This window comes from Anarhichas minor, unplaced genomic scaffold (genome assembly GCF_050575085.1).
Source record: "Anarhichas minor isolate MPS153535 unplaced genomic scaffold, ASM5057508v1 ptg000026l, whole genome shotgun sequence".
NCBI classification, from domain to species: Eukaryota; Metazoa; Chordata; class Actinopteri; order Perciformes; family Anarhichadidae; genus Anarhichas; species Anarhichas minor.
The window spans coordinates 4,503,676-4,531,531 of NW_027466472.1; the positions used below are offsets into that span (position 1 = coordinate 4,503,676).

The 27,856-nt window shown below is 43.1% G+C and overlaps 4 protein-coding genes and 1 long non-coding RNA gene across 7 annotated transcripts in view; 3 read left to right on the top strand and 2 right to left on the bottom strand.

Annotated features, from left to right (window-relative positions):
* Positions 1-4,053, top strand: part of gramd1bb (GRAM domain containing 1Bb) — a 64,004-nt gene extending 59,951 nt beyond the window's left edge. For 2 of the 3 annotated variants that reach the window (XM_076100292.1, XM_076100291.1), the window contains 7 exons: positions 48-190; positions 349-452; positions 665-965; positions 1,263-1,274; positions 1,432-1,539; positions 2,080-2,200; positions 3,275-4,053. In XM_076100292.1, coding sequence (XP_075956407.1) covers positions 48-190; positions 349-452; positions 665-965; positions 1,263-1,274; positions 1,432-1,539; positions 2,080-2,200; positions 3,275-3,364 — 879 coding nt within the window. In that variant the 3' untranslated portion in view covers positions 3,365-4,053. The remainder of the gene's footprint in view (positions 1-47; positions 191-348; positions 453-664; positions 966-1,262; positions 1,275-1,431; positions 1,540-2,079; positions 2,201-3,274) is intronic. The other variant, XM_076100290.1, reaches the window with a different exon arrangement.
* Positions 4,054-9,365: 5,312 nt separating this feature from the next.
* Positions 9,366-18,183, top strand: LOC142959684 (dapper homolog 3-like). Its single transcript, XM_076101075.1, has 4 exons — positions 9,366-9,596; positions 15,504-15,636; positions 15,904-16,014; positions 16,670-18,183. Exons 1-4 carry the CDS (start codon positions 9,366-9,368, stop codon positions 18,181-18,183), a joined length of 1,989 nt encoding a protein of 662 aa, XP_075957190.1.
* A 1,351-nt stretch (positions 18,184-19,534) lies between these two features.
* On the bottom strand, positions 19,535-21,734 carry c5ar1 (complement C5a receptor 1). The gene is made up of 2 exons (XM_076100325.1): positions 21,703-21,734; positions 19,535-21,405 (listed from the first exon to the last, which is right to left on the bottom strand). The coding sequence occupies exon 2, from the start codon at positions 21,395-21,397 to the stop codon at positions 20,354-20,356; it is 1,044 nt and encodes a 347-aa protein (XP_075956440.1). The 5' UTR covers positions 21,398-21,405; positions 21,703-21,734; the 3' UTR covers positions 19,535-20,353.
* Positions 21,735-23,251: 1,517 nt separating this feature from the next.
* Positions 23,252-25,093, bottom strand: lbhl (LBH regulator of WNT signaling pathway, like). Its single transcript, XM_076100542.1, has 4 exons — positions 25,080-25,093; positions 24,798-24,870; positions 24,114-24,408; positions 23,252-23,375 (listed from the first exon to the last, which is right to left on the bottom strand). The coding sequence occupies exons 1-4, from the start codon at positions 25,091-25,093 to the stop codon at positions 23,305-23,307; spliced, it is 453 nt and encodes a 150-aa protein (XP_075956657.1). The 3' UTR covers positions 23,252-23,304.
* A 1,007-nt stretch (positions 25,094-26,100) lies between these two features.
* Positions 26,101-27,855, top strand: LOC142959589 (uncharacterized). Its single transcript, XR_012956220.1, has 3 exons — positions 26,101-26,262; positions 27,071-27,122; positions 27,284-27,855. It is a non-coding gene; the product is annotated as an uncharacterized LOC142959589 (long non-coding RNA).
* Position 27,856: the final 1 nt, after the last annotated feature.

Sequence of the window (27,856 nt, forward strand, 5' to 3'; positions counted from 1 at the left end):
TTTCAGAATAACAATCAATTAAACCATGTTTCCTATTCTTTGATCAGACTCTGTACAAAGCCAGCCAGGAAAGTGAGTGTTACATCATCGACGCTGAGGTCATCACGCATGACGTGCCCTACCACGATTACTTCTACACCCTCAACCGCTACATGCTCACCAGGGTGGCCAAGAACAAGTGTCGGTTACGGTGAGTAGGACGCTCGAACGAGACGTCGCGTTATGTTCAATTCTTAGTGAACAGCTTAACCTTTTGATTTTACTCAATCTAATATTTACATTTCCAGTTTCATACCTTATTGAAAGAGTCTATCCACGTGTGTGAATGCGTGTCTGTCTGCCTCTCAGGGTATCGACAGAGCTGCGCTACAGGAAGCAGCCGTGGGGGCTGGTGAAAGGCTTCATAGAGAAAAACTTCTGGAGCGGACTAGAAGAGAACTTCCGCCATCTAGGTAAACCTGAGTGTTTGTTTGTTTGTTCTGATATTTTGTTGTGTGTTTTGTGGAAATTTGAATCACATATTTGAAGTATTTTTGAGCTATTATTAAAGAGAGAGAAGATGGGAATGAAGATAACAAACTAAACGGATACTTCACAAAGATGTAGTATTGTAAATGTTTTCAACATCTATGAATGTGTAACACGCTGTCTTCTTCCCTCTCAGAGTTGGAGCTGTCCAAGATGGAGGACTTACTGACCGAGGCCCACCAGCTGTCGCCGAAGGCCAAGCTGGTGAAAAACTCCACGGTGAGGCGGAAGAAGAGGCCACTCCCCCACATGCGCAGCCAGCATCTGGACGAGGCGCTCAGCCCCGTTACCACGCCGACAGATGAGGAAGTGATTCAGAGGATCAAACAAGTGGCCGGCTCCACGCAAACCAGACACCGGAGTCCAGAACACCATCACCTGCCAGGAGGCCTTGCTCTGTACAGCGTCTCCAAATTGCTGCTCATCATCAGCTTTGTGTACGCAACTCATCTCAAAACACACACACACACACACACACACACACGATCCCTGGGATGCTTGTTTGTCTGGCCACAGGGATGCAAATACATTCAACACATGCTCATTTCACATATGTTAAAACAGAGAGTTCTCTCTGAGTCACGTTTCATGATTTCATCTCTTTTTTTGTCTCCAGTAAGCTCTGTACGTTTTTTTGTCTGATTTACAGTTAAACTTTTGTTTTCTTCTTAATATCTCATTGTTGGTGTCTTGAGTGTAACCTCTCTCTCCTCTCCTCTCATTGCCATCCATAGGATCTGTCTAAGGTACATAATGTGATTAGCCAGCATAACCAGATGAATATGTTGAAAAGTATTCCCAGCATAGATTGTCATTGCCATGTACAGGCGAGCTAAAGGCACCATGAATGAATCCCAATGCAAAGGGGAGGACTCATTTCTCTTCCTTCTTGCCCTCCTTCAGCCTGGTCCTGCTGGTGTTCCTCAACATGATGCTCTTCTACAAGCTGTGGATGCTGGAGTATTCCGCACAATCCTTAACAACCTGGCAAGGTCTGCGGCTTCATGAAAGGTACACACACACATAAACTAGGTGTACACACAGCTAAAGTGCACCCGTCATTAATACAGAACTAATTTATTAAAGAGATCCAATCTGGTTGATTTATAGTTTGGGCATTTTAGAATGCAGAGATAAGACTGAATGTAGTCTATTTGGCTGTTTGCCCAAAAGGCAGTCACTACTAAACACATAGAGTTACAGACATGCACACACACACACACACACACTAAAGTAAATCCATATGGCCGTTGAAGTGTTTGACAGGAAAACACGGAGCTTCTAAAATTACCCCTGAATAGCTCCGGGCCTACTGAAACAATTTACCAAATTGTTTTCTGGCAAGTACCTCCAAATGGAAGTCACGCTCGAGTGGCTGCACCCTGATGTTGCTAGTGTGTGTGTGTGTGTGTGTGTGTGTGTGTGTGTGTGTGTGTGTGTGTGTGTGTGTGTGTGTGTGTGTGTGTGTGTGTGTGTGTGTGTGTGTGTGTGTGTGTGTGTGTGTGTGTGTGTGTGTGTGTGTGTGTGTGTGTGTGCGCATGTGTTTCCCAGTAAACTGCCTCAGACGCAGATGGAGTGGGCCCAGCTCCTGGAAGCACAGCAGCGTTTCCATGATGCCGAGCTGCTGAAGTGGAGGGAGATTATCAAGTCGTCGGTTGTGCTGCTAGACCAGGTACTCGGACACAAAGACGCACTTTCAAAATCATGTCAGAACTGTGATGTGATGTTAAATAACAAACCGACTCCCAGAGAGTGGCTGCTTTACTAGAAACAGAACATACTGTATTTACTGGTCAGTCATACAGGTTATTTTAGCTTTTTTGCTAAGTGCACTATTTCATGATACTGTATACAGTATGACCGGTTTGGCACTGAAAAAGGCATTACATCCACCACTGAGAGAGGGCGCCTGTGAGCCAGTAAACCTGAACTACTGGATATATGGTGGAATCTCACACCATACAAAGGCTGTTACACATAGTAACAGCAGAGATTGAAAAAAAGAATCGCACCTCTTCTGCTTAGTGCAGGAGGTTGTGGGTATATTAGTCTATTGGACCATTGCCACTACATTCAGTGGAGAACTGGTGCAATATAATGGAATGTATATGCAAAACAGTGAGTCTAGAAAGAAGCTAATGCCTAATGATTCTGAGATTGCAAAAAGAGACATTTACTGTTCATGTTTGAGGTTGCTGATTTTTTTTTTCTTCTACCATTTAAGTCCATTGTGCTTGTACACTCTTCTGGCTATCCTCAAGAATCATAAAAAACAACAAAATAGCGCCATGAATGAGAGTCATTTTTGCAACCCCTTGAAGTTATTCCTTGAGGATGCCAGAGTTTTCAAATGATGGAGGTATCTCATCAAGAGCTAACAATAAAATATATATATATATATATATCAGTCAACCTCAGGTAGGAGCCTCTCCACCCTGGAGAGCATGAGTGGATTTTTATTCCATATCTGAGACAAATTCCAGGAATCTTTTCCATATATGCTGACCTGATGCTATGTTTTTAAAAGCAGCCAATGATTGAATATAACCTGTATAGAAATGAACTTTAGGGAAGCCACTGAATAACCTTCCTACCTTGCATCCACAAATGAATGACCACCACTTCTAATAGTTGCCCAATGGTAACAATTTAACATGGGAAAATTGTTAATTTTGTTATTTTAAAGGAAGAGAGGAAATTGTCACTGTCGTTGATGAACCAGCTAACTCTTATTACTCTTCTTTAGATGAAAGACTCGTTATTGAACCTCCAGCGAGGCATTGGTTTAAGGGACTACAGCTCCGAGGCTGAGGAGAAGAGAAGTCGCTATCACTGACACACCGCCAACAAGGCCATGAGGGCATGCTGTGCAATATACTGTAGGACCTGTTTTGTTGTGAACCAGTATGAGGGCAGCAGCAAGACCAACAGAGAGGACAGAGGGGGAGGCGAGACCAGCGGTGAGCTGGTCTGATGGACACAAAGAGGGCAGCCCTTGTCTCCAGCGCACAGAGGTTGAAACCCCCGGGAGGAGGAAATCACGGACAGAAAGTGCCCCTTTCACACACAGGACTGAGGTGTCCCCAACATCACTGAGGCATTGTGGGAAGGTGCTCCTTCGCTACACCTGTGGGATGAACCGTTTTCTTCTACTCTCTTATTTCCAAGTGCATCCTACTGTAAGCCATGTCGACCAGAGAGTCGCAGAGAGAAAGGAGGAAAACTACTGCATGCATTTAGACAACCTAGCTCCCCTCACTCAGTGTTAATGTGGTCCAGTTCCAGTCTATGTGTGTCACAAAAAAAAAAAGAAGAACAGAAGACGAGGAGAGATTGAGTCGAAGAAAGGGGGGTCCTTTCGAGTCTTAATGGCTGTCTACACTCTCTATACTGTTCCAAACCAATCATCCCTCTAGAGGTCCGCGCTGCAGCGTCCCTTTAGTGAACCTCCATGTGATCAAAGTACAGAATCCTTCCACAACCAAAAAGGAAACGACGTGTTGCAGCTGGGAGCTCAGCTTCACCGATAAGTCCCTATTGCCTTGTTTGAACCTGGCCTGTGTGGTCTCCGTCAGGGCTGGTTCCCTGTCAGACTGTTGCGTTGAAATATTTATAAGTAGAATCTAAGGACAGATGAGACCTAAGCCAGTACTTTTAACCTCGCACACAATTCACTTAATCAGTTGCCCCAGCCACATTGTGAGCTACCTTACATTGCATTGTTCCTCATCCTTCTAATGGAGTAGAATGTATCAGCCTGGACAAAAAGGCCAGACTTTGATCACAACTTATTCATTTTTGAGAAAGGGGGAGCTGCAGCCAGACCAATAGGGAGACCTGTGTTCTTACATGTTTTATTACTAAACTGTGACTATATCTCTTTAAAAATGTTTCAAATTAGAAAGAATTCTATGAATATATTTGAAATATATAAGAATATTTCATTATTTAATATATATATATTTCAAAATATATAAACATTACCTATATTTATTGTTAATTTATGTAAATAAAGAAATTATCAGAGCTCTAGACCAGTTAAAGAATTTCTAACAAAAAGTGTTTTCTTCTAAAAATGCATGCCAGATATGTCTGTGACATGTCGAGTGTGCAAGTATGATTCTGCATTTGCGCGATTATATTCGCGCGCGCGTGTGTTTGTGTGAGTGCGAGAGAGAGAGAGAGAGAGTGTGTGTGTGTGTGTGTGTGTGTGTGTGAGTGCATGCATGCGTGCGTGTGTGCACAAGTGTGTTGGTGTAAAGTGTGACATTTGTACCATTCCACACTTGTATGTTTCTTATTTTTTCTTTTCTGGCTCCTGCAGCCAGACTGCCTTTTTTAATGCTAATGCGTTTGGATGCTGCCTTGCATTAGCCCCACCAGGGTACCGTTTACAATTGAAGAGTTTTGTTCCAAAATGACATATCCAACATTTGAAGACAAAGTCACACCTACTTTTACACAAGGATGGATTTCTTAGACAATTCATGTCAGTGTTTGACACATACTAAGTAGCTTAAATCCACGGTTTACAAAAAGCATGAGACAGAATTGATCACCTAAATTTTAAGATGAACTTGATTATTTTTTTCTTGTAAATGGATATATAACATTTTGGAGATGAACCCTTCATTTGCCCTCTATGAGCAACTCTTTCTTCCCGTCACCACAATGGTGGCTTGACGACTCTTTCGTGAAAGGAATAGTTTTCAAGTTTTCAAATTCACTTCCTTGCCAAAGGTTAGGTGAAGATTGATATCACTCTCATGTCTGTACGCTAAATATGAAGCTACAGCCAGAAGCCGCTTAGCTTAGCTTAGCAAGCGGTTTCCTCCTGTTTCCAGTCTTCATGCTAAACCAACCTTCTCTTGGCTCTACTGTCTAGCCGCCAGTTAGCTTAGCTAACAGCTGAGTTATGGTCCAGACTAGCCAGGCTAGCTGTTTCCTCTTTCTTTCATTGACTATGATAAGCTAACCATCTCCGAGCTGTAGCTTTATATGTTGCTTGCGTATGTTAGAATGGTATCAATCTTCGCGTATAACTCTCGGCAAAAAAGCAAATAAGCGTTTTTCCAAAACTGTCAAACTATTCCTATAAAAGCACCTACTTCATCCCATATTATACTCTGTCTGTCTTTGAAGCATGAAAATGAACTTTACGCAACTCAATTGAACCAAAAGAAAGACTCCACGAATGATCATGTTGTGTTAACTGGGTTTGGTGCGGCAAAGAGCATCTCTTAAGAGTTTGTCAACAGAGACCACTGATAGCTGACAGACTTTAGTGATGAAAACACTTCCAAATAAGAAAAAAAATTGTGTTTATAAAAAAAAAAAGAGAGAGAGCGAAAGGATGCACTTTAAGGCCTTTTTCAGGTAAAGAATGAAAGAAAGAAATGGCAGCCGTTTAGTTTGGAAGTGATTGCATGGCTGAGGAAACGTTCTGTTTTAGTTAATTTGACAATCACACTGGGGATCGACAACTTTCCAAACTCATGAGAAAGTCCGGCTTGATTTTAACCCTGCTGGTTTGTCATTGCCCACAGATTACTTCTGCCCGATTAGAATAGTTGTGTGTAATTCAATTCAACATGCAAATCTCTTTCACATCCCAAAGCCCAATCTGAGGCTGACACACTTACTTGTCTATTTCAGTGCAAGGCAAAATGAGTGATTTGTATGAGGGAATTGTATCTTTACTTTGTGCCTGCATGGCGTGTTACTGACTGACTTAATGAGAGCAGCAGAAAAGCTTCAGGATTGGACCCCTGCTGTGTGTGTGTGTGTGTGTGTGTGTGTGTGTGTGTGTGTGTGTGTGTGTGTGTGTGTGTGTGTGTGTGTGTGTGTGTGTGTGTGTGTGTGTGTGTGTGTGTGTGTGTGTGTGTGTGTGTGAGAGAATATTACATTTGAAGAAGGCACTGAGTAATGATAACGCTTGGGAACCTTGAGACCTGAATGTTAGTGGAAATGTTTTCTGTTTTATAGAAATCACTTTCACAACCCTGATGACACTGAAAGATTATATTGAAGCTATGCTTTATGTATGTGAAGGTACAGAAATGTCATATATATATATATATATATATATATATATATATATATGAAAGTGTGATTGAAATGCTTTAAAGTGTTTATTTTTCAACGTGTATGATGAAATGGATTTTTTTTTTCTTTCCAGATGCTTGAATTATGTTTTTTGGTTTTAAAAATGGCAAACATTCTCATACTGTTTTGAATGAGACATGGTAAATACTTGATTAAGTTGGTTGTGCTCCCCAGTTCTGGTTTTATTGACTTGATTTCAATCTTGGGACACTGGAATTTTATTTCCCTGTCAGGGCTGAGTAAAATCGTTTATATGGACCGACGCATTTTAATATTGAACTGCGGTAAAACGCTCATCCTCCTCAGTCCAATTTAGATCTTCACCCGAGCCTCCAAAGAACCGTCACAGCAGAGCTGAATTTAATTTCTTCAATCGTAACAATTATGCAAATTAAATATGTTGCTTACCTTCATCATTCCTTTGTTTCTTATTGAATCCAACAAATTTGGCTTTAAGTAATCTGAGCTACAACCACTCACAGGTAACACCTGTCTTCACAGTTATCTGCGTTACACGAATGATTGTATGATTGCTATTGCTGCTCAGCTGTGGACCCAAGGTGACCTGAGAGTTCTGGATGCCACCGTGTTTAGTCACTGACAACTAATGAATTGTGCGCTTCATTGACTGTATTAATTGGCATTTGCCTTGCTTGTGACAGAGCCGGCGAGACATCGGTGCCACCCATAGAACACAGCACTAGCTAACGGCATCGGTTAACACTCCACGATTGGAATCGCACACACAACCTGCTGAAAATGACCACTGATCAAACGCTCCTCTTCGAGTGTGTCTTCAAAAGATATGTGCTGGTGTAGTTCTGTTCAAAAAGAATTCTACTGTATGTTTTTTTTTGTTTTTTGTTCTGTTTTTTTATTTTAGAACATGTTCTGATCTCCAGAGAGACTGTTAGGGAAATTGCTACATGAGATGGAATATACTGTAAGTATATGTTGTGTATATCTGCAGTGTGCACACACACACACACACTCACACGCACACTCACTCACACACACACACTCACACACACTGACAAAAGAATCCAACCTGCGCTGCGCGTAGGTTTTGACTTGCTGATGACTTTGCCTCATAGAGACTGAAGATAAAAGTGGCTTTCTGGTTCATGTGAAGTAGAGATTGGAAGTATGAATAAAAAATATATATAATATACAAATAGTGTTGCAATTTTTGGAGACTTTTGTTATACTTTATTTTGACAAATCACACTCATTTCATAATTTTAACACATTTAAGTTGTTCTCCTTAACGACCCAGTATGTTTGACCTCAGGAGACGTCCCCGTGTAGTACAGAGGAAGATTGCATGAGGCACCAGGATGAAATATTCATCTCTTACTGCACTTTAAAAACATACAATAAAACCAACAGACTTTAAAATATTGATGTAAGCTATTGAAAGCATTGTTATTTTGGGTGCTGCTCATACCGTAACCTACTGTATATTCACAGCAGTTCCTATGTGTTGTTTCTATGGCCCCTTTGTTGTCTCACTTTAATTACTGTTGCATAAATGACCTTTTAATTACCACCGTCTCTGTTGTACAGACTCAGCGAGTGAATGCACGTGAAAGCTATGATGCCAGTCTTCGATCCTAAAGAGCATGAGACTGAAACAACTGGGATGCATATGGACAAAATTAGGACTTTTACTAAAACTGTTGTTTCTTTCCATAAAGATACCACAACAAAATTCTCACTTTTTTACTTAAATTACTTAACTTAGCCTATGCTTTGTTCTTTGTTTTGGAGAGACCATTTCAGATGCTAGTTCTTCGAGGAGAAGCTGCTTAAGACACACAAAATGGCACAGTAACATGAAATGGGATATGCCACTGACTTTAAAAAAAAGTCTGACTTTAAAAGTTTTTTCCCAGATGTTTTTGAATTTTCCAAACATGAATGTGTTCAACATTCTTCAGCATCCAGGAGGCGTGCAGCAAGACGGAGACGGATTGATAACTTGGTTCCTGATTGGAGAATGAGGTAACAACATACCGTTTTTCTAAAAACAAAACACAAATAGCTGATACAGATCTATAGATTAGGATCACAGTGACGTACCACAGTCCCATTAACCCATTCACTGCGTTTCACAATGTCTTGCATTTACAGCATCTGTGTGTTTATACTACGCCCTGACATAAAGGTTATTGCTATCGATTGTTACGGCTTCTTTCACCAGTTTATCAGTCTGATTATTGCTGTACTCTTTACTTTATTGCTATAATGGCTTTAAGTCGTTTCAGGATACCAAAACCCCAGTCTATCACTACGCACCCAGAAATAGCCTTCCCCTGAAGCGGTCCATTAGTCCCGGACCAGGATGGGGAGAGGGGTGAGGCCGACGCGTCACTTTAATGAATCAAGGGGGATGGGACAACGTCACGCGCAGCAATCCCACGGCCTCTCGCGTCCAATGAAGGCTGAGATTGGGTTTGCGAAGAGGGGAGGATGACTCCCACTTTTTCTCTCTCAGTGGCTGGTCTCAGAGGGCGGGGCTCCGTGCTGCGTTTGACAGCTGCGAAATAGAAAAATGTATAGCTCCAAAGCTGCCATATACTATCGCAAGGAATTGGGATGCAGCATGGCCCTTTATAGCCAGCGAATGCCCTCGTAAATCTGGGCCAATTAGAGAGCGCTGAATAAGGTTGGGGTGGGAGGGTTGAGGAATTTGCTTTTATTGTGCATATAAGTCTGGGATTTTGGGGGCCATGCATCGCGCTTTCTCGTTCCCGGTGACTGTGGCGCGCAGTCGGACCAAGGAGCGCCTGGAGGCGAGTCTGACCGGGCTGTGTGAGCTGGAGCTCCGCAAGCAGAGGCAGGAGTGCCTGGTGCTTGGGGCGCTGGCTCTGGGGGACCCTTTGCTCGAGGACCGCTCCAGAGGAGAGCTGGCGTGTTTCAGCAGCTGGGGCCAGGAAAACCTGACACTGAGGCGCCAGCTGGTAAGAAGTTCGAGCGTCTTTTTACTGCGTGTTTGGATTCCAGCGGACTCGGAGCATATCACCCCACCCCGTGTTGAAAACCCCACGTACCCATAGTCCTACATAGTTTTAAAATATCCAATAGCCTTTGCAGCGTATCCTAATTGTAATCCGCTTGACCGTTACATGGACTCTTGGTCTGGGCAGCGCCCTTTGTGTCGAGGTGACCTCTCTCTGCTAAAAAAAAAAAGTTACTCAACTTGATTAATAGGCCCTCTGTTTGAAAGGATGTAATGCGTTTCTGTGCTTTGGGCTGAGATTTATTCCTGTGGGTAACGAAATCAGGGGGTGGAGCACCCGCCGTTTGTAGCACAGACCCACTATTTAATGGCCCATTGTTCCCTCATCACGGACTTTTGTAGCTTTTACTACTTAACAAGCTCTTATTTGTGCTCTGCGCAGATCATAAAGGGATGAATTATATCTCCCGCTTGTATGTTGTTGCTGCTAACATTTTTATGTCATAAGCAATCTTCCAAATAATTGATGAGGTGGCTTTTCTCATGTCGAGCTCGAGCGAAGTTGCGACAAATGTGTTCCCAGGATTAACATGATAATTAAAAACTGGGTTACCCAAGAAAAATGCAACTTTGGGTAACAGCATAACCATCTCACACAGGAACGTTTCACGCACCAATGAGCCCAGCACTGTAAATAATGTTGTTTTTTTAAGGTCTGTATTTTTATTTTATTCCCCGTTATGCTGCTTTAAGTTTTTTGGGTCTGGGAGTTTCGTTTGTGTTCGGCCGCTGCTCTCGCGCAGGCCGCTGTCTCAACATTGCTACAATAGGAAGCCATTATTAAAGAGGGTGAAAAAGAAATTAAATCAGCCGCCTCCTCTTCACACCTCCTTCTCTTCTCCCTCCTGCTCCTCCGCCGGGGGTCTAACAATAGGCGCGTATGGAGCAGAATACTAATGATTCCGACCGAGGCCTCAGTGAGAGGATAAGGCTCGTAGACCTTGTGCCCTGCCGTGAGTCGGGTATGGCATAATATGGGCACTGTGATTCATTTTGGCCTCAATGATTGCTCATCCGGGCGTGTGTGGACTGTTTTTTAATAATTCTAATGGCAAACAAAGAATCATTTTATTTTGAAACCAATTTGAAATATGCATGGTATGTGTGAGGGTCAAGTCTTTCCAGTGCGCACACGCATCTATCTTGTGAATTCCTCTCCCCTGGTGCTGGTGGAGCTGTCAGCGCATTTCAGCCTGGCGTCTCATCCACATATTGACGGGAAGCAAGCAAATCTCCAAAGCCAGTGAAGGAGTGACACGCGTTTCCCCCCACGGGGCTGCGTGTGTTCCCGTTTTCATTTTCTGCGCAACGCGTCTGCGAATCGATGTTTATTAACTGTTGTGCTTACCCAAGCGTGTGAGTAATTACACGGGGTAATCCTCTGAGAATCCTTTTTTTTTTTTACTCTGAAGCCTCAAATTGAGTCTTCATATCAGGTCACCAGCTGCGTCCGAGCCAAATCCCCAATCTCATCTTCCATGTAGGTTAAGTCTCCAAAATTCTCCAGTTCACGGTGTGACACGGAAACAACAGACCCGTGGGGCTGCCAGTGCGTGCGCGTGCACGTGGCTGCCTTGAACATGAATGTGGCCCCAGACAGGGCTGAGGGGCCTTTTTCTCCTGGATACAGTGTGTGGTGTTGACAGCTGTGGGACACCAGACAGCAGCTGGGAAAGCCTGAAGCTCTGACCTCCCTCTTGGCTACCTACCGAGCCTGTTTGAAGAGAGTGGAAAAGAATGCATGAATTGTGTATGAGTGTGTGACATACATACATCTGTGTGTGGATGGGCGTTTGATTTTTAGAAACCTCAAATTGAATTTAATCCCCCCCACCACACACACACACACACTTGGAGGATTCAAAGTAGCACACAGTAGCATGTGTGTGTGTGTGTGTGTGTGTGTGTGAAACCATGTGTACCTTCCTCGTGCAGGATTTTTAGCACGTTTCTGCAGTATGTTTTGCTTTAGTCTTGTGCCTTTGCTAAACCGCTGGCTTATCGTCCATCAGGTTGTGTGTGTCCTTGTGTTAAGACAGCAGCACGTCATTAGTGAGACCATGGAGCGGTTAGTCCGCTCAGCAGAGACCGATCACTCGTGTGGATCACTGGATGGTTTCCTCTGCTTTTGTGCTGGCACACAAAGATGAAAAAAGGGAACCCAAATGTCTGCGCGTTATTTAGCTTATTTGTACACATAACTGTACATGCAAATGAGTTTCTGAACATGTATGTGCATGAATATACACATCCACACAGACATTTGCAAACATTCTGTCTACAGACACGCCATGAGGTGGACTCTGTGCTGGTCCCACACATGAGCATAGCCTGGTGCAAGTCTCTCAAGAGACTCCATTCATAGTCAACCCACCCTGCCGCGCTCCCCAAGCCTCGGGGCACGTACGACGGAGTCAGAGCCTGCTAATGAATGCCATCCACTGCGCTTATGTAAACACCGGGTGCACCGCTGTGTCAACTTCTGTTGAATTAGAATTCATCATTCAACTTTAATTCACCGTATTAAAATAAAGCATTTATAAGGTGCGTGTCTATTTGAAGAAAGAAGGGGTCAGTAGTTTAGTCAAGCAGTGGCATGGTGTGTGCGTGTGCGTGTGTGAGTGAGTGTGTGAGTGTGTGAGTGTGTGTGTGTATCCGGCCTCCAACAGCCTTCTCTGTGTGGAGCCAGTCACAACATTGCTTCAATTATAGAGGGTCCAGCAGTGCTGCTCCATGCCTCATGTGTCCTGTTCTGTGTATTTTTATATCCTGGGCTGGCGTTACCGTTTCAAACCCCTTCAACCGGTGACTTGTTAGAGGTCTCTTCTACAGATTAAAAACCTCTTTTCAACAGCCAAGGTCCATAGCATGGCTTTTTTTTTTAAGATGGCAGAAATGCAATGTCTCTACACTGCCCTTCTCTCGCACAATCAAAAGCTTGTTTTCTCCTTGGCCTCGAGATTCTTGTGTCAAACTGTCTCATTTTTCATCTACACACTAGCTGAATATGTAACCTGTGAAATCAGTCGATAATCATACATTATGTTGTCCTGGATTCACCTGCTGCAGCTGGTCAGTATTTATTTTTATTGAAAGAGCAGGTGGTCCTGATGTGCTGTACACCCAGTGTGTAACGTCTTAATGGCTAGGTGAGTCTGTCTGCACCGTGTCCTCTGTCTCCCCCATCCCCCCACCAGCCTGGATCAGGGGACACAGTAAAACAGTGATGATACAGTGTGCAGAGTGTCAAGGAACCCGTGTGAGACCATTAATAATGGAGTGCAATCAAAAGCCCTGCTTGCAAAATGGTCCCTACTACAGTATGAACCTTCTCCAAAGCCACACTACTAAATGTTGTATTGTGTTTGCTTGGTTTTGTTCGGCCACAAAGGTTTGTTTGTTTTCTGCACCATTATAATTTAATAAACCAGCTCCATGGCTTCCGCGGCGTGTGCATTTGTGGGCATGGCCATAAAGAGGCGGCAAGCAATCAATTATGTTAATTTTCATCATTGATTAATTGATTTCCAATAGTCTCCCCTCCTCCCAGCTATTTCTCTATACAAAGCTCCCCACTCTTCGTTTCTGTCACACAAAACCATATTGATGTAGTGATGCTAATGCTTTGTTTATAGTAAGACAACAAGCGCTCTTGTGTGGACAAAAGAGATGGCAGTGTTTGGGGTGAAGAGGTTGTGTGGGCAGCATAGGTTAGCTTGGGTCAATTGCCCCTCAACAGCATTTGCATCATGACCGCATTTAGTCTGCGGGACAAAGGAGTCGGAGCTCAAGCACTGATTGGCGCACTGACCAAAAGATCACTCTGAGCGATAGTCCAGACCTAGTTTCCTGTAGTCTGGGATTTTTTTCTCTAGACGAATTACAGTTTTGAGGAGATAAATCATGTGGCGAGAGACAAACGCATGCTTTGTTTTCTTAAGTTTGAGCTATGAAGGAGGTTAGGGAGTTATGTAAATGTTATTTGGTATAGAAATGTGACCAATGGAAGCCTGTACCAAATTACACGGTTATCCATCTAATAGTTGTCAAGACTCTTCTTCTTCTTTTTCCTCAAACAAAGCTTTATATTTTGCTTCCTCAATGCTAAATACATTCTTTAGATTCAATACTCCCACCCCACAATTCTTAAATTCCTTCTTTAGCTTTTCTCTGTGCTTCAAACTTCTAGCAGTGACAAATAACATGTTCAACCGTATCTTCTTCTAAGCCACATTCACACAGAGCTGATGGATGTTTCCCCTTTTAATTGGTTGGTGTCACAAGAAAATAAATATTAACCTCATGGTGGCACCAGAGGAAAGGTCAGGGGGTTACCATAGTGAGCAGACTTTATCCTCTGGGCACCATGGATTTCTTTTTTTTTTTAATTCATGGAAATCCATCAAACAGTAGTTAAGATATTTCCTCCTGGACCAAATCGGTGGGCTGACCGATAGGCCGACGTTCCCGCCCCTAGAGCCATGCCATAAGCACGGCCAAAAGGGCTCTCTATGACTAACTGTGCTTTTTGATAATTTCTCAACAGCTGTTTTGCACATTTGCACACCACAGGACCGTTTCTTCATTTCTATAGGCAGCGTTTTATTGACGCAGAGACACAAATGTACAAAGACAGTGCTCAGCACAGAAGACTGTAACAGTCGTCTGAGGTGCTCCATCATAGCAGGTTTGTAATGTAAAAAGTGTCACCTTGTTGCAAGGACATGCTCAATCTTCTGGTAATGAAGTCTCTTAATGAGCCTCGAGTGTCAACAGTATCGCCTCCAACAAAATTAAGTGTGTGTGTGTGTGTTTTACATATCTTGTGGGGACATCAATCTAAACAATCACATTGTGGTGTCTCGCCTTCCTTTTGGTGACAAAATATACGTACCATAACATAAATCATTTCATCGTAGAGTGAGTGAGTGAGTGTTTGTGTGTGTGTGTGTGTGTGTGTGTGTGTGTCTGTCCAATCCATGTGTACAACCTTGCGTGCAAGTGTCTATAGATTTCAGTACGTGTGTCAGATGATGTCGACATGAGACCGGCGCAAATTGTCTGGCAGGCTGAACGAGCATGTCCAATTTTACTGTGGTGTGTGTGTGTGTTTCTCTGTTCTTAAATTGTGTTTTTTTACTCTGTCTATGTTAGCAGTGTGAGCAAGCACTTTTGTCTGCATATCTGGACAGCATGTGTGTGAATGTGATCACATGAAAGACCCTCCCCCTACCCTTTACAGACCTTGAATTATTCATGTTCTGACTCACTGCTTCTGAGAGCCCGGTGACAGATATTGATGCACAGTGATGACCTGCGATGTCTGCATTTCTATTTTAGTAACTAGTGAAGGAGAATCCACATCTGAGTTGTGGCATTTTGTGTTTTTGCTTGTTTGGGTCATTGTTATTGTACAAACACCATAATTACATTGATTATCTTTCTTTCATCAGATTGAAATGTCCATCTTTGGATACAAAGTGACTGTTTCTCATATAAATGGTTATAATTGCAGTTAATAATGCAACGTCAGCTTGCTAAATTATTGTCTATTTTACACACAATTTATTTAAATGATTACCTTTATTCAAACACAACCCATCCACCCATAATATAAAACCCTTGCGTTGAAATTTCAGAGTTTATAATGAAGGATGCACAGCTGTGCGTGGGTCATTAGCGTTTCTGCAAACCAGTTATTTTATTGCGAGGAACTTCTTGCTTTGTTGTTGAAATCACTGATTGTTTCCTCTTACTGTCTACTTAAAAATTACTTCTCAACAGACCAATCAAATACAGACAGCAAGAAAACAGCCTGTGTGTGTGTGTGTGTGTGTTTATGTTTCAGAGTGCCCTTCAGAGTTCCCCATGGGGCCTGATGCAGGCGCTGGAACAGCAGGTGGGAGAGCTGAGGATCGACACTGACGATGGCTGCCATGATGGCGCTCAAGGAGACGCAGGTGACAGTCGGCCGAGTTCTGGTACTTCCACAGTTATATTTTTTTAATGTAATCTACGCCAGGAAACTCGTGTTTCTTTGTCTCTTTGCATTTTGATATACGCTTGTAATGAGTTTGTCATGTTATTCCTCCTCTTATTCGTTCATGCTCCAGTTGCTTGTAATATTTTGTGGCATATTTACACTGCCTGCATCAAGAAGCATATTTTTAGAGAACTGGAACGATCAGTGAATTGTATAATAAAGGGGATAGTCATCCACTCTCTCTTTCTCTAATTGTATTTCCAAGGTTTCTATGAGTCGAGTGAGGGTCAATCGCCTAAAGGAAGATCTTGTTCCACAGAGCCAACAGAGCCAGTCTCCTCCTGGGTTTACTCCAACGACAGGCCAAAGTCTGTGGGTAAGAAAAAGTAGCAGATCTGAAAAGACTGAGGTACACAACTACACAAAAAGTATTCTTGGTCTATGTGTAAGTGAAGCAACACCCATTTTTGTGTATAATTTTACTCTTTGCATTGTCAACCTTTAGAATCAGAGCATGTATTCGTCTCTTCTTCTCCTTTTTCTAACATCAAGAGAAGATGGCAGATGTGTTATCCGTATCTGGTATCTATTGTCTTGCAAATAATCCATAGACGTTAAAAAACATAGATGCAGCAACTGATTTATTTTGAGTATGGATTTATTGTCATTGCTGACATATAGGTTGTTCGAAGCCCGATAGTCAGGAAATGGAGTGGAGATCAGGTGGAAAGAACAAGCTGCAACCACCACTGCTGCGATAGATGCATACAAGCGCACTGTTTTATAAGATTGAATTATTCATTAAATGAAAACATATGTTTAAAATCGGCACCAAGGCATAGATTAGATGTGAAACAAAGCATTGAGTCCCTGACATCTTGTAGAATAACTACTGACTTTGCATTCTGAAGTGAAGTTTCTGCATCATGCACCATTGCTTATGTCTAATTTATAGATTGTCTTTTTTGTATGTGGTATAATAATTATGCCCCTGCACCCTGACCTACAACTATAGTATTTTCTGTTATTAGGAGACCCCCTAATAATGAATGGAGAACTGGATGTGCCAGCCATACGCACCACCCTACCCCGCTCTTTCTCTGCCCCTTACCCGCCTCTGGAGGGCATCGCCGAGGAAGGCGCGGCGGCGGACTCGTGGCAGTGGGACACCAGCGGAGCCTGGCAGCAACAGCCTGCAGAGGATCAGCTCACAGAGGAGGACTACCAGCAGGCTTTGAGGGTAGAGGGTTACATCCTAAGTCTCATCCAGCGTCATACCCTCGCACCGCGGCCGTGTCAGCCTCGCACCACCCTGTGCCCCGACCCCCCGTACTGCGGTGCCTCCGGACACAGCTCCCTACACCGGAGAACTCCTTCTCTTACCACAGAGCAACACTTTCCTGACCCCCACTTTCAGCCCCACGTTGACCTTTCAGCAAACCCTAAGGGCCAGGGCTGGGGTTGTGACCCGCAAGAGGGGGAGGCCTGTGGAGGAGAGGCCCCATCTTTGGAGGAGGACTGTTATCTTGCTCTGCCCTACCCCCAGTCCAGGCCACACTCCCTGGCCGAGAGGCTACAATCACCTCTGCCCACCCTGGACCCCAACTGTGGTGTTGGGGCTCTTGACCTTTATTGTGAACCCCCATCCCCCCAGCATTACTTACATCCACAACTCCCTATTCATCACAAGCACAATTTAGTAAGTGCTCATTATATCCCTGGGCATGCCTGCCATGCCCCAGTGCGCTCCCCCAGACACTACAACCCAGAGCAGCCTAAGCCCAACCATGGTGTCACCTCTCCTGACCACCAAAAGTCCAGAACTTCTAAGAAGAGCCACAATGAGCGACAGAGAGCCAAGAAATCAAGCAGTAAAACCAATCGATCCCAGTCTGAAAACAGCCTCCTGGGCCAGCGAGTGTTGCCTGAGCGCAGGTACAGCACCACCGAGAGGCACCAAGGCAGAGGGGATCTTGCTCAGAACCAAGGCCAAGTCGCTGGACAGCAGGCGGGCATCAACAGCGACAACGGGAGCCGACGTTGGTGCTCCAACCTGGAGCTCAGCCAGGACGAAGGGGAGACCATAGCAGGGCAGTCACATCGACGACCACCACGTAAAGTTCGCCACGGCCATTCTTGCTCCCAGTCCCAACACCAGAACTACCAGCAGCAGCAGCAGCAGCAGCAGCAGCAGCACACCCAGCGCTGGCACCCCGACTTCCAGGAGAAAGCCCCTCTCTGTCATGGAGAGGGGGGCTACGCTGCCGCCGCCCCCGCCGAGTCCGAGTCCAGCATGAGCGAGGTGTATTCCCCGGCCTCCAGCTCGCTGTCCAGTGACTCCGACGAGAGCGGGGGGCTTGTGTGGCCCCAGCAGCTGCCGCCACGCCTTGCTTCCACCTCCTCCTCATCCTCGCCCTCACCACAGGCAGCCGCAAACGCCCCCTCTCAACCAAAAGCCTTTGTCAAAATCAAAGCCTCTCATGCTCTCAAAAAGAAGATCCTTAGATTCCGCTCAGGGTCCCTCAAAGTCATGACTACTGTTTGAGGAAATGCTCACATCTGTTTTAAACCCATGAACTTTTTTACTGTGTTGTAAAAGCCATTGTCAGAGCAACACTTGTGTGCCTGCTATTTTCACCGATCATTTGTTAACCAACCGATCCAGTTTTGACACGCTACCTACCTCTAATTTCAGTATGTTTGTAGTGAGAGACATTTACATTAATGGGCATGATTAAAGATCTGCTAGAGATCATCTGGTTGAATTTATATTGTAGTTGACAGCCATCAGACACCAGACTAATGGCCATTACCCTGCTCTAAGTGATGATAATTGGTGTGATGCATAGTTACACTGCGTTGACATGGACCACACTGAAGTGACTGAATATGCTGCCAGTTTGTCAGTCCTGATGCCTGTTGGCCTTATAGTTAATTAATCATAGATGTGTGGTTAATTGGTCATACAGTGTAAGTCTACACAACTAATGGGTACATTGTCAAAAGCTTCAAGTCTTGCTAAACACCAGAGCTCTAGAAATGAAATAGAAATAATTTATGGCACTGACTTTTTTAAGAAATATGGGTAACTTCACTCTATTTGATGGGTCCAGAATTTCCCACTAATTTCCTTCGACGTTTCCTGGAAAGAACTGTGAAATGTGGTACTAATCTGGGGCAACAGCTTAATTTAAACCCAAATAATTGGTAATAGATTATTCATTAATTATTGGAAAGTTTATGATCAAATTTTGCAAGGACTTGCTCTGCACTGAATACAAGCCTGTAGTTACCAGTTAATTGGAATAGTGTACCATTCGAACACTGTCTCTATTTTCCCACAAATCAGTATTAGATTACATATTTCATTCCAGGAATTATTAGGTTATCATTCTGAAACTACACTACTAAAAACATGACTCCAGTGTGTGGTAAAACTTGAAGCTTTACAGTGAGGATTTGTCTTGCAGTTAGCCTGCGTCCTATAGGGAAAATAAATCTCTAATTTGTGCAGGAGTGAACAAATGTGTAATAGAACAAATCTATGTTTACATTTGGTTCTCCCACAGGCTCAAAATTGACGGTGTGATTGTTAATCTCTGAGCAGGGAATGTCCATATTGTTCACAGGTACTCAGCTCTGCCTCTTTGTAAACTGTGCTGCAGGGACCAATGAGCATCAACAGGTCTGTGAGTAAGGAGTGGGTTTAGTAGAGGCCGGTGTAAGGGACCGGTGTACATGCATGCGCGCACATACAGTATGTATAAGTGCACATATTAATTGAACCATATTGACACAGAATTGGACACTCTTGTAATTGTGTGTTTCTGTATATACCATCACGTGGCCTTGTTTGGAATGAATGTAGTTTGTAAATAAAGGCTTTTTCCTCTTCATTTTGGTACTTTAACACATATTTTTATTGTTTTGTTTATTCTTTAATCGCCCTGGTACAACAAGATCCATTTCTAAACATCACACATTAACATAAATATGCATTAGGCAAGTGGTACAAAAAAAGGGTAATTAATTTACATTTAATAGACTTCTGTAGACGTGCTAAGTGGAGCATTTGTCTGAGCTGAATTTATTTGACAAACCTGCAAACATCTCTAAATTGTCCTTTTTGTTTTTAGGGTCTGACACACTTTGGTACTTCGCCCAGGAGCCATTATGCAACTCTATGCACTTTGGTCATTGAGCATCAGAGATTTAGAGTGTAGCTCCCTCTTGTGGTCTATGCAGACTACTGTTACACAAAGGGACATGGCTGTGTCTTATACCGGTAAGTATTATACAAGAATGTATTAATTATTAATAACAAACAACTTGAATTATACGAAACAAAAAGCAATACAAAGATCAGATCATTTATAACAGAAATGCCTTCAAACACGTTCTGACATCATCCTTGTATAGGAGCAGAAATAAGAAGTGTCATTGTTGCGTGAGACATGAGTTTCCACAGGAAATATTGCAGATTTTCAATCTTGAGGCAATCATGAAACCATCTTTGCATTACATTCAACTGGATTAGCAAACCTCCTCACAATAGATTGTGAAACAGCAGGGTTGGTGTGCTCACGTGTTCAAATGTTGAAGTTAGTTAGTTAGACAGTTTATGGTGAAACCTCAGTGTTTAGGACGCCCACGTTCAGGAGAGAAGAGGTCGCTCGGTGAGGAGATTGAAAAAGTGCATCAAAGTCGACACAACATCAGATTTTGGTCATCTCCTTTCCGTTGCTCGAGCTCTTGGTGTCGTTATTGGTGATGCTCACCTTGGTCACAGGGTCCTCGCTGATGAAGTGCATCATGTTGCGCAGGGAGCGGTTCATGCTTTCCTTGAAGCCCCGGCCCAGACACACATAGAGCAGCGGGTTGAGGCAACTGTTGAAGTACGCCAGGCACAGTGCCAAGACGTGTGCCAGGTAAAGTCTGGGGCTGTCATCAGAACTCCGAGGGACCGTCAATATGAGGAAGTCCAAAGTGTGCAGTGGGAGCCAACACAGGAAGAAGCTCAGCACCACGGCGATGATGACCCTCAGCGTGCGCTTGGAGCGCGTCCGACCTCTGGACAGTCCGCTCTGCGCTCTCTTGTACACCACCAAGTGACAGACCACGATCACCACGAAGGGGAGGATGAATCCCACCAGGAAGCGGTAGGAGGTGACGAGCCAGGCGCTGAGTGTAGTGTACACCGTCACGCACTCTCGCTTGTCTTCACCCGCTTCGATCTGCTTAGTGTAGACGAACTGGGGGATGCTGCCCACCAGGGCCAAGCACCAGACGGCCACACACCCGCAGGCGGCCTGCTTGGGTCGCCTGTTGTTCTGACACCAGATGGGTCTGCTGACCAGCATCCAGCGATCCACACTGATCAGAACCAGCTGCAGGACGCTGCAGTACATCACCAGGTGAAACAGGCTTTTGACTAACGTGCAGGCCAGCGGCCCAAAGTGCCAATGGCCGTCATGGGCCAGAGGGATCATGAGCAGAGGGAGGGAGAGGCAGCACAGGAGATCGACCAGCGCGAGGTTGAGGAACCAGATGGAGGTGACAGAGCGGGGCATGCAGAACCCCGTCACCCACACCACCACAGCATTACCGGGGACACCCAGCAGGAACACCAGGCCGTAGAAGACCAGAGCCCCGATCTGGATCGGTTGAATCGTAGGTGTCAAAGTGTCGGCAAAATCGGGCAGTGTGCCATAGTCCACAGTAATATTGGTTAAATTGAAGTTGTAGTCAGAGTAATACATGGCTGAAGCTGTAAATGGAAAGATTGTCAAGCATTACAATAACATTTTTATCATACTGAAATTATCATTATAAATAGATGGACAACATGATTTATTTTGGTGTGTGACAAATGTTTAGTGTAAAACAAATATTATCTTTCATAGGTATGTGTGAAACTATAGATAAGTCCATCAATTAGCCCAACACAATCATAACAGATGATACATTCGAGCTGATTACTTGAATTATCTTATACATTTGTAAAATCTAGTCACAATATAACAGAAGCATTAAAACTTAAAAATAGGTATTTTTTTCAACTTACAATTTCAGTGGTCTGTTGCAGCTTCACTGCTGACAGCAAGTTATGAAGCCGTTCCGCTTTCAAAAGGGTTTTATACCCTCGGACACACCCTTAACACACACACACACACACTTGCACAATATCCCAACTAAAAATATGAACTAAGACATCTTCTGGAAACAGTTGAATTTAAACAAACAATGTGGTTTTATTTGTGTTTATTCACGCTTTTTATATATATCTTTATGTTTGTTATCTATAGGCCTTCATGGCATCTTGTTGTTGTGACACTTCAGAAGAAGAAAGTATCCAGTTACAATAAAATTGACTGACGCTAAAGCAAACATTATTCACTCTGTAAGAGTTTGTAGATCGTTTTCAATCCAATTTACACATTTCACATAATTATATCATTTTGTAATTTAGATTCAAGAACAATTATTGGTGGATTTATTTGGTAGAATTTGCTTTTTAAATAGTAAAAACGTGATTCAAACCCTCAGCAACAAAAAATAATGATACGCATTAGTGGGACAAAACACTTTATTGACAAATTCATAATTGTCATTTTGTAATAACACAACAAATTTTCCATATATACAAGTTATTCACAGATCAGCCTAAACACAAATGAGAGTATTATAACACAACTACAATTCTCAATGGTGTCTACAACTGTTAATGAAAAGCTAGAGCTGCCTGCCTTTTTTTGGTTCAACATGCATGTTGAAGCATGTTGAACAGCCATGGCTGACAACAAACTGAATGTCTACTCCTGTCCGCCAAAAAGAAGCAAAGTCTGTGACCGGTGATTTTGGTAACATTGTGGAAATTGCTGATTTTAAGATCCCAACATTAGTCAGAATGTGTCACTCGCATAAAGCACGATGAGAAATTATATAACCAACAGATGTGGTCATTTCAAAATGCTCCACAGATTCAGGACAGCAGCAGGTGGATCCAGAGCAGCGCCTAATAAATATTATACTGAAGTAATAACCAAGTAAATGTCCTCAAAAGCCACCCGTGTGGTCAAAAGTATGACTATGAGTAATATGTTAAATAAGGTACAGAGATGAAGTAAAAATTAACAAAGCACAAACTAAAGAAAATTGGTTAGCAGGATGTTCCCTTTTAGCCCATTGATATCAGTGATCCCTTAAGAATTAGGAAATAAGACGGGAAATGACACATAAAGTTATAACGTCAGCAAAAGTTTTTTTAGAAGTAGAAAAAAAAACAGCAAACGCAGTATTCCTGAAACGTCTGCCACCACCGTCAGCAACCAAATTTTGTGTGTGTGAGAATGTGTGTTTGTGTTTCTGTGTGTCTGTCTCATGCCTGCTGGCATGTATCTATATTCATATTAATGTGGACATAAATCTCAGAGTCGGCGTGCAGCTGTTTGACACCTAAAACATATTTTGATACTTCCTCTTTCCTCTTCAATAACATTGGCTTTCAGTTCAATCTTTTCTTTTCAAATCTTTTTATTGATTTTGCAAATACTTTAGACAGAGGTTCAGTTCAATCTTTTGCATCATCTGTCACTGTCAAACTCTGGGTTGTTTTCTCATAGTTGTCATCAGCAGAATGTTTCCTCACTGGGTCTCCGAGGTTAAGTCAGTTGAGGGCTGGAGCGCTGCTCGGTGGAAGGGTGGGGGTGTCATCTCTAAATGCATCTGACTGAAGGTCTGCAGAAAAAAAAGGACACCGTCTTTATCCTATGTCTTCAAACAATTCACATCAAAGTTTTGGTGTCACTGCACAGTGCACAAAACAGTGTACACCTCGCATTTTCAGCACTAACTCCCACACAGATCCGCAGTCACTCCGATCAGGTTTTTGAGCTCTCAGCATCGAGAACATTTGTTAGGGTGTTGCTATAGTATTTAAGAAAAGATGAGATAAAATACATAATAATCTAATATAATCACACAAATTTTTTTTTTTGTCCCAAAATGAGAGAAGCAAGGCACCCTGGAAATGCTGACTCTGTGTGATGATCTCCTGTAATACAGTGTTAGTTATTTGGTTTTGGTTGCCATGAAATACGAGTTTCTCAGCAGCATCAAGTCTAGTAGTTCACTCCAACACACACACACACACACACACACACACATTTTCGCACCAAAAATTAGAGAAGCGTGTTGTGGTATAAGTGCTGACTCTGTGATCATCGACGGTAGTGGGTTGGTTTTTCCTTAAAAAATATATTGTCAAATGAGGCAGAAACCAAAATTAATAAGTGCTGCTGACAGTGGCTTTTTGTTTGTTTTTTTATAGTCATAACTTCTGCTTAAAGCTTTTGAAACCAAAGCTTTCTACCAAATTAAAGGCATCCAAGCAGAGCATTAGGATGTTTAAAAAGAGCATCTTTCTAATCATCAGAGGAGTGTAAAGCAGGGAGTATGATAACATGTGCAACTAACCAATGAGTGTCAAGCCATGCTGCTCGGTGAGTATAACCGATGTCTCCTCTTCCTCCTCCTCTTCTCCCCAGTCAGCGATGTTTGCAGGGGGGATGCACTGCTCCAAGAACAGGTCCTCCTCGTCTTCCTCCATGTCCATGTTCTCCGGAGGCCAGCGCAGCTCTCCGCTCTCCACCTCGCTCACCTCCGTGGGGTCCACCACGATGGAGGGTAGACGCTCCTTCACGTGGACGAGCTCCAGCCTGTTCAAGGTGATTTCTGGGTCCAGGACAACCTCAACGGGGTCAGGGAAGATCTGGAGGAAAAGGTGAGAGAGCTTACTGAGAATTGAGCAGAAAAGTCCTACCGAAAGTAAGTTTAGTTTACGGCAAAAATACATTGATACTGCATTTGTTTTAATAGTTTTTAAATCAGTTTTGACCACTCTCATATTGACTTATCTTACAGATATCTCTTTCTCTCACACACACGCACACACACACACACACACACACACACACACACACACACACACACACACACACACACACACTTACGCAATACTGTACTGTCTCGAATTTTGTGACAAACCTGTTGACATTTTATCCGAAGCTATTGTATTATCTTGGTGTGATAAATTCAACCCGATTCTGTTGCAACACCTGTTTGGTCACAGTCCGGTCACGGTATGATGATGGAACGTACCTGGAACGATAATCTTTTGTCCCTCTTTTGCATGTCTTCACAGTTTGGATCTCGGCTCATCTCCTCCATGTATCTGCAGAGGAAACAAAGCCATAACAGAGATTAGAAACAAACATACACTGTCAAGGAACAAGTGCCTTTTTCACCATGGAGACATTCTCCTCCTTTTGCCAATATGAAGCCTGCCTTGGTAAAATATTTTGTTCTTTTAGAAACAAAGGTCTCTCATAGTTCAGTACAAAAGATTTCATCATATTGTTGTGAAAACTTGAAACCACTAACATCTTCCACACCATTATATCCTTGGATGTGAAGTGAAGGATCTTTGCCTCGTAGAATAATACAACAAACCCCACAAATCTGCAGTGACTGACGGCTAACGTGGAAAACCGCCACAATTCAGCCAACTGACTGCTTACATGGCCTTGTTTCTCTCACTCTTAAGCGGTCCACAGCACAGCAGAGGTCCTCAGTTGGACAGTGACCGGCACTGGATGAAATGAATCCATCCGGTTTTCTATGAAACAACCGCCCCCCCATAAGAGCTGAATTACAGTAGTACCACAGTGTCCGACATCCAGGCTTTTGATTGGTCAGAGATTTTCTGCCCTGCATGTCACTGGCCAAAGCCGGTCTGAATATGTGAATTATGTGACTGTGTGCGAGTTTGTGAGTCTCCTAACACCCACAAACACACACATTGGAACACACTCATACTTCAGATTAGTGCAAATAGGGTTTGATACCAAAATGGATTATGTCCGCTGTCGCTCATATTTTGTATTCTTACAGAGAGCCCGGCAGAACAAAAATGCTGTTTTTGCTCTGTCAGCTCTTACAAAGGGCTGTGCGCCTTATAGCGGAAGCTTTTGGGGACCTTTTATGTCATCTCTCAGCCACTATTTTCACCAAACATCACAGTCACCTCTGTTTCCTTTAAAGCCCCGATCGTTTTCCCTTCATCAGACTGTTTGTTGGGTCCACAGTATCTGTAAAGTCGTCACATGTTTCAGTTACATGCATGAGCCTGTGCCCACATCCAACTTCAAATCTGCACTGAAAAAAATGAGTTTTTGGCCTTGTAATTATTACCTCGATTATTTTTGTAAATTTTACAAGAAATTATCATTTCAGTGCTTTTACTTTAAAATATCACCTTTTACTTAATGTGTTACTTGGTATTTGTTTGTAATTATGTATCCTCATTTTTATAAGTAAATTGTAATCATTCACACCAAGTAATATCTACTAAACTACTGTATTGAATGCACTACCTGACACAACAAAGTAAAATGTACTTGGGTAATATGAGTAAAACCTGGCAACCTATAGCGCGTACTCAGGGGGTGACGTCAGAGGAGATTTCGCGCTCCTTTCGTCAACGAGACGACGGAACAGCAGAACCTGAACAAGGACGGCAGCGTTTCACCTGAGGAGAGGAACTTCATGGACGGGAGCCATTGGGGTAGGTTATATGTTTAATTAATGCTCTACGTTGCTGTTGAGCCTTCGGTCAAGTCTGTGTTTGAGTTGTGAACACTGAAGAGTAGTGAACTGGTCAGTTTAGCGTGCTAGCTAGTTAGGCTATCATGCTAGCTAACTTGGGGCAGCATTACAGACATGGCTCACGGCGCTACATTTTGTGGCTGTTTTTGGTGGTTTTGGTCGCGACTTTACAGGGTTCTCCCTTGAAAAGTTGTTGGCCTGGGGACACGGTGCTCGACCGGCTGCGCTCCGTCGACGTGGGGGGGAGGGGGGCTGAATTACTTCGGTTAAGTGAAGCCCACTTCTGCCACACAGGTGCTTTGCTGTGCTGAGTCACGCACACAGCGCGCTTTCTCTCGGACATCCTCAAGTGCAGCCGAGGTCGAATGAGGGAAATGTGCTAAAAAATATCCCATATGTGGTGGAATTAGTGACTTTAGAGCGAGTCTAATACACTTAACATTATTTTGTCACTATCATATTCTGACATATTTTTACAGTAACTTATATTTCTGTCATCAGTTTTAAACTTGTCTCTATCCAATGTGGTGTCCTTGATGATGAAGGCTTTGGGCATGAAACAAGGTGCCAGTACTGTGTTGAGTTAGTGTCGCATATCAACATGACCAGACCTGCTGTGTATCTCAGTATTAACGTTATGGTGGCTTGTTTATGTGCTGTTTTTTTGTGTGGGGATAAAACATGCTATCAATATGAAGATTTAAGCCAAATTCAGATTTAATGTTGTGTGTTCATGTTTTAACATAATTTCTTTATATATTTCACAGTATATTAAAGGACGTTCACTCTCAGCAAGTTGACATCAACAGTTGACACAAGGTAAAATCAACTTAGTACTGTTATAGTTTAATTAGCTTGACATATACATTTGAAGTCGTAGTTTGTTGCTGCTCAATAGTACATTATACTGGGAGGACTACTGCATTAATTGTTTTAGGTACCTCATCTTGATCGTTGTTTTTTATTGTCTTTTGTTTCAGATCAATGAGGAGTTCAGAAGAATAACCACAGTTCATCTGGAGCGAACCTTTTTGTCGAAATTGGAGAATTGCACTACCAACTTTCTGGAGATACTTGGGACAAAGGGCGGAGTTGCAGGAACCAAGACCCATGCTGGAATCACCCAGCCTGGTAAAGTTTGGATATCATATATTGATATTATATAAAATTGTGTTGGGCTCATATACACTGAGAATGACGCATTTGAACACTTTAAATATTTTTGTTAGTTTCCCCCACTATTGTCCTTTTTTGAGAACACATCAGACTCGAAGACGTAAAAATTAACATTAGTAAATTTGAATTTCAAAGATGTCATTGAAGAGGACTATGCTCAACATGTCATGAAGATCCTTGTCATCCATGGAAATGCAACACAGAAAGGCTTCACTCCTGACAATCGTGTTCGTCGTCATCGAGGGAAAAGAGGTTCTTGATGACTGTCAAAGTGTGGCAAAGGCCCGCCTTCTGCTCATGGGCTATATCTATGTGTATCCAAGTGTTGTCCAGCAATACCCATCGTTTCAAATTAAAAGTTTGTTAAATGACTAAAC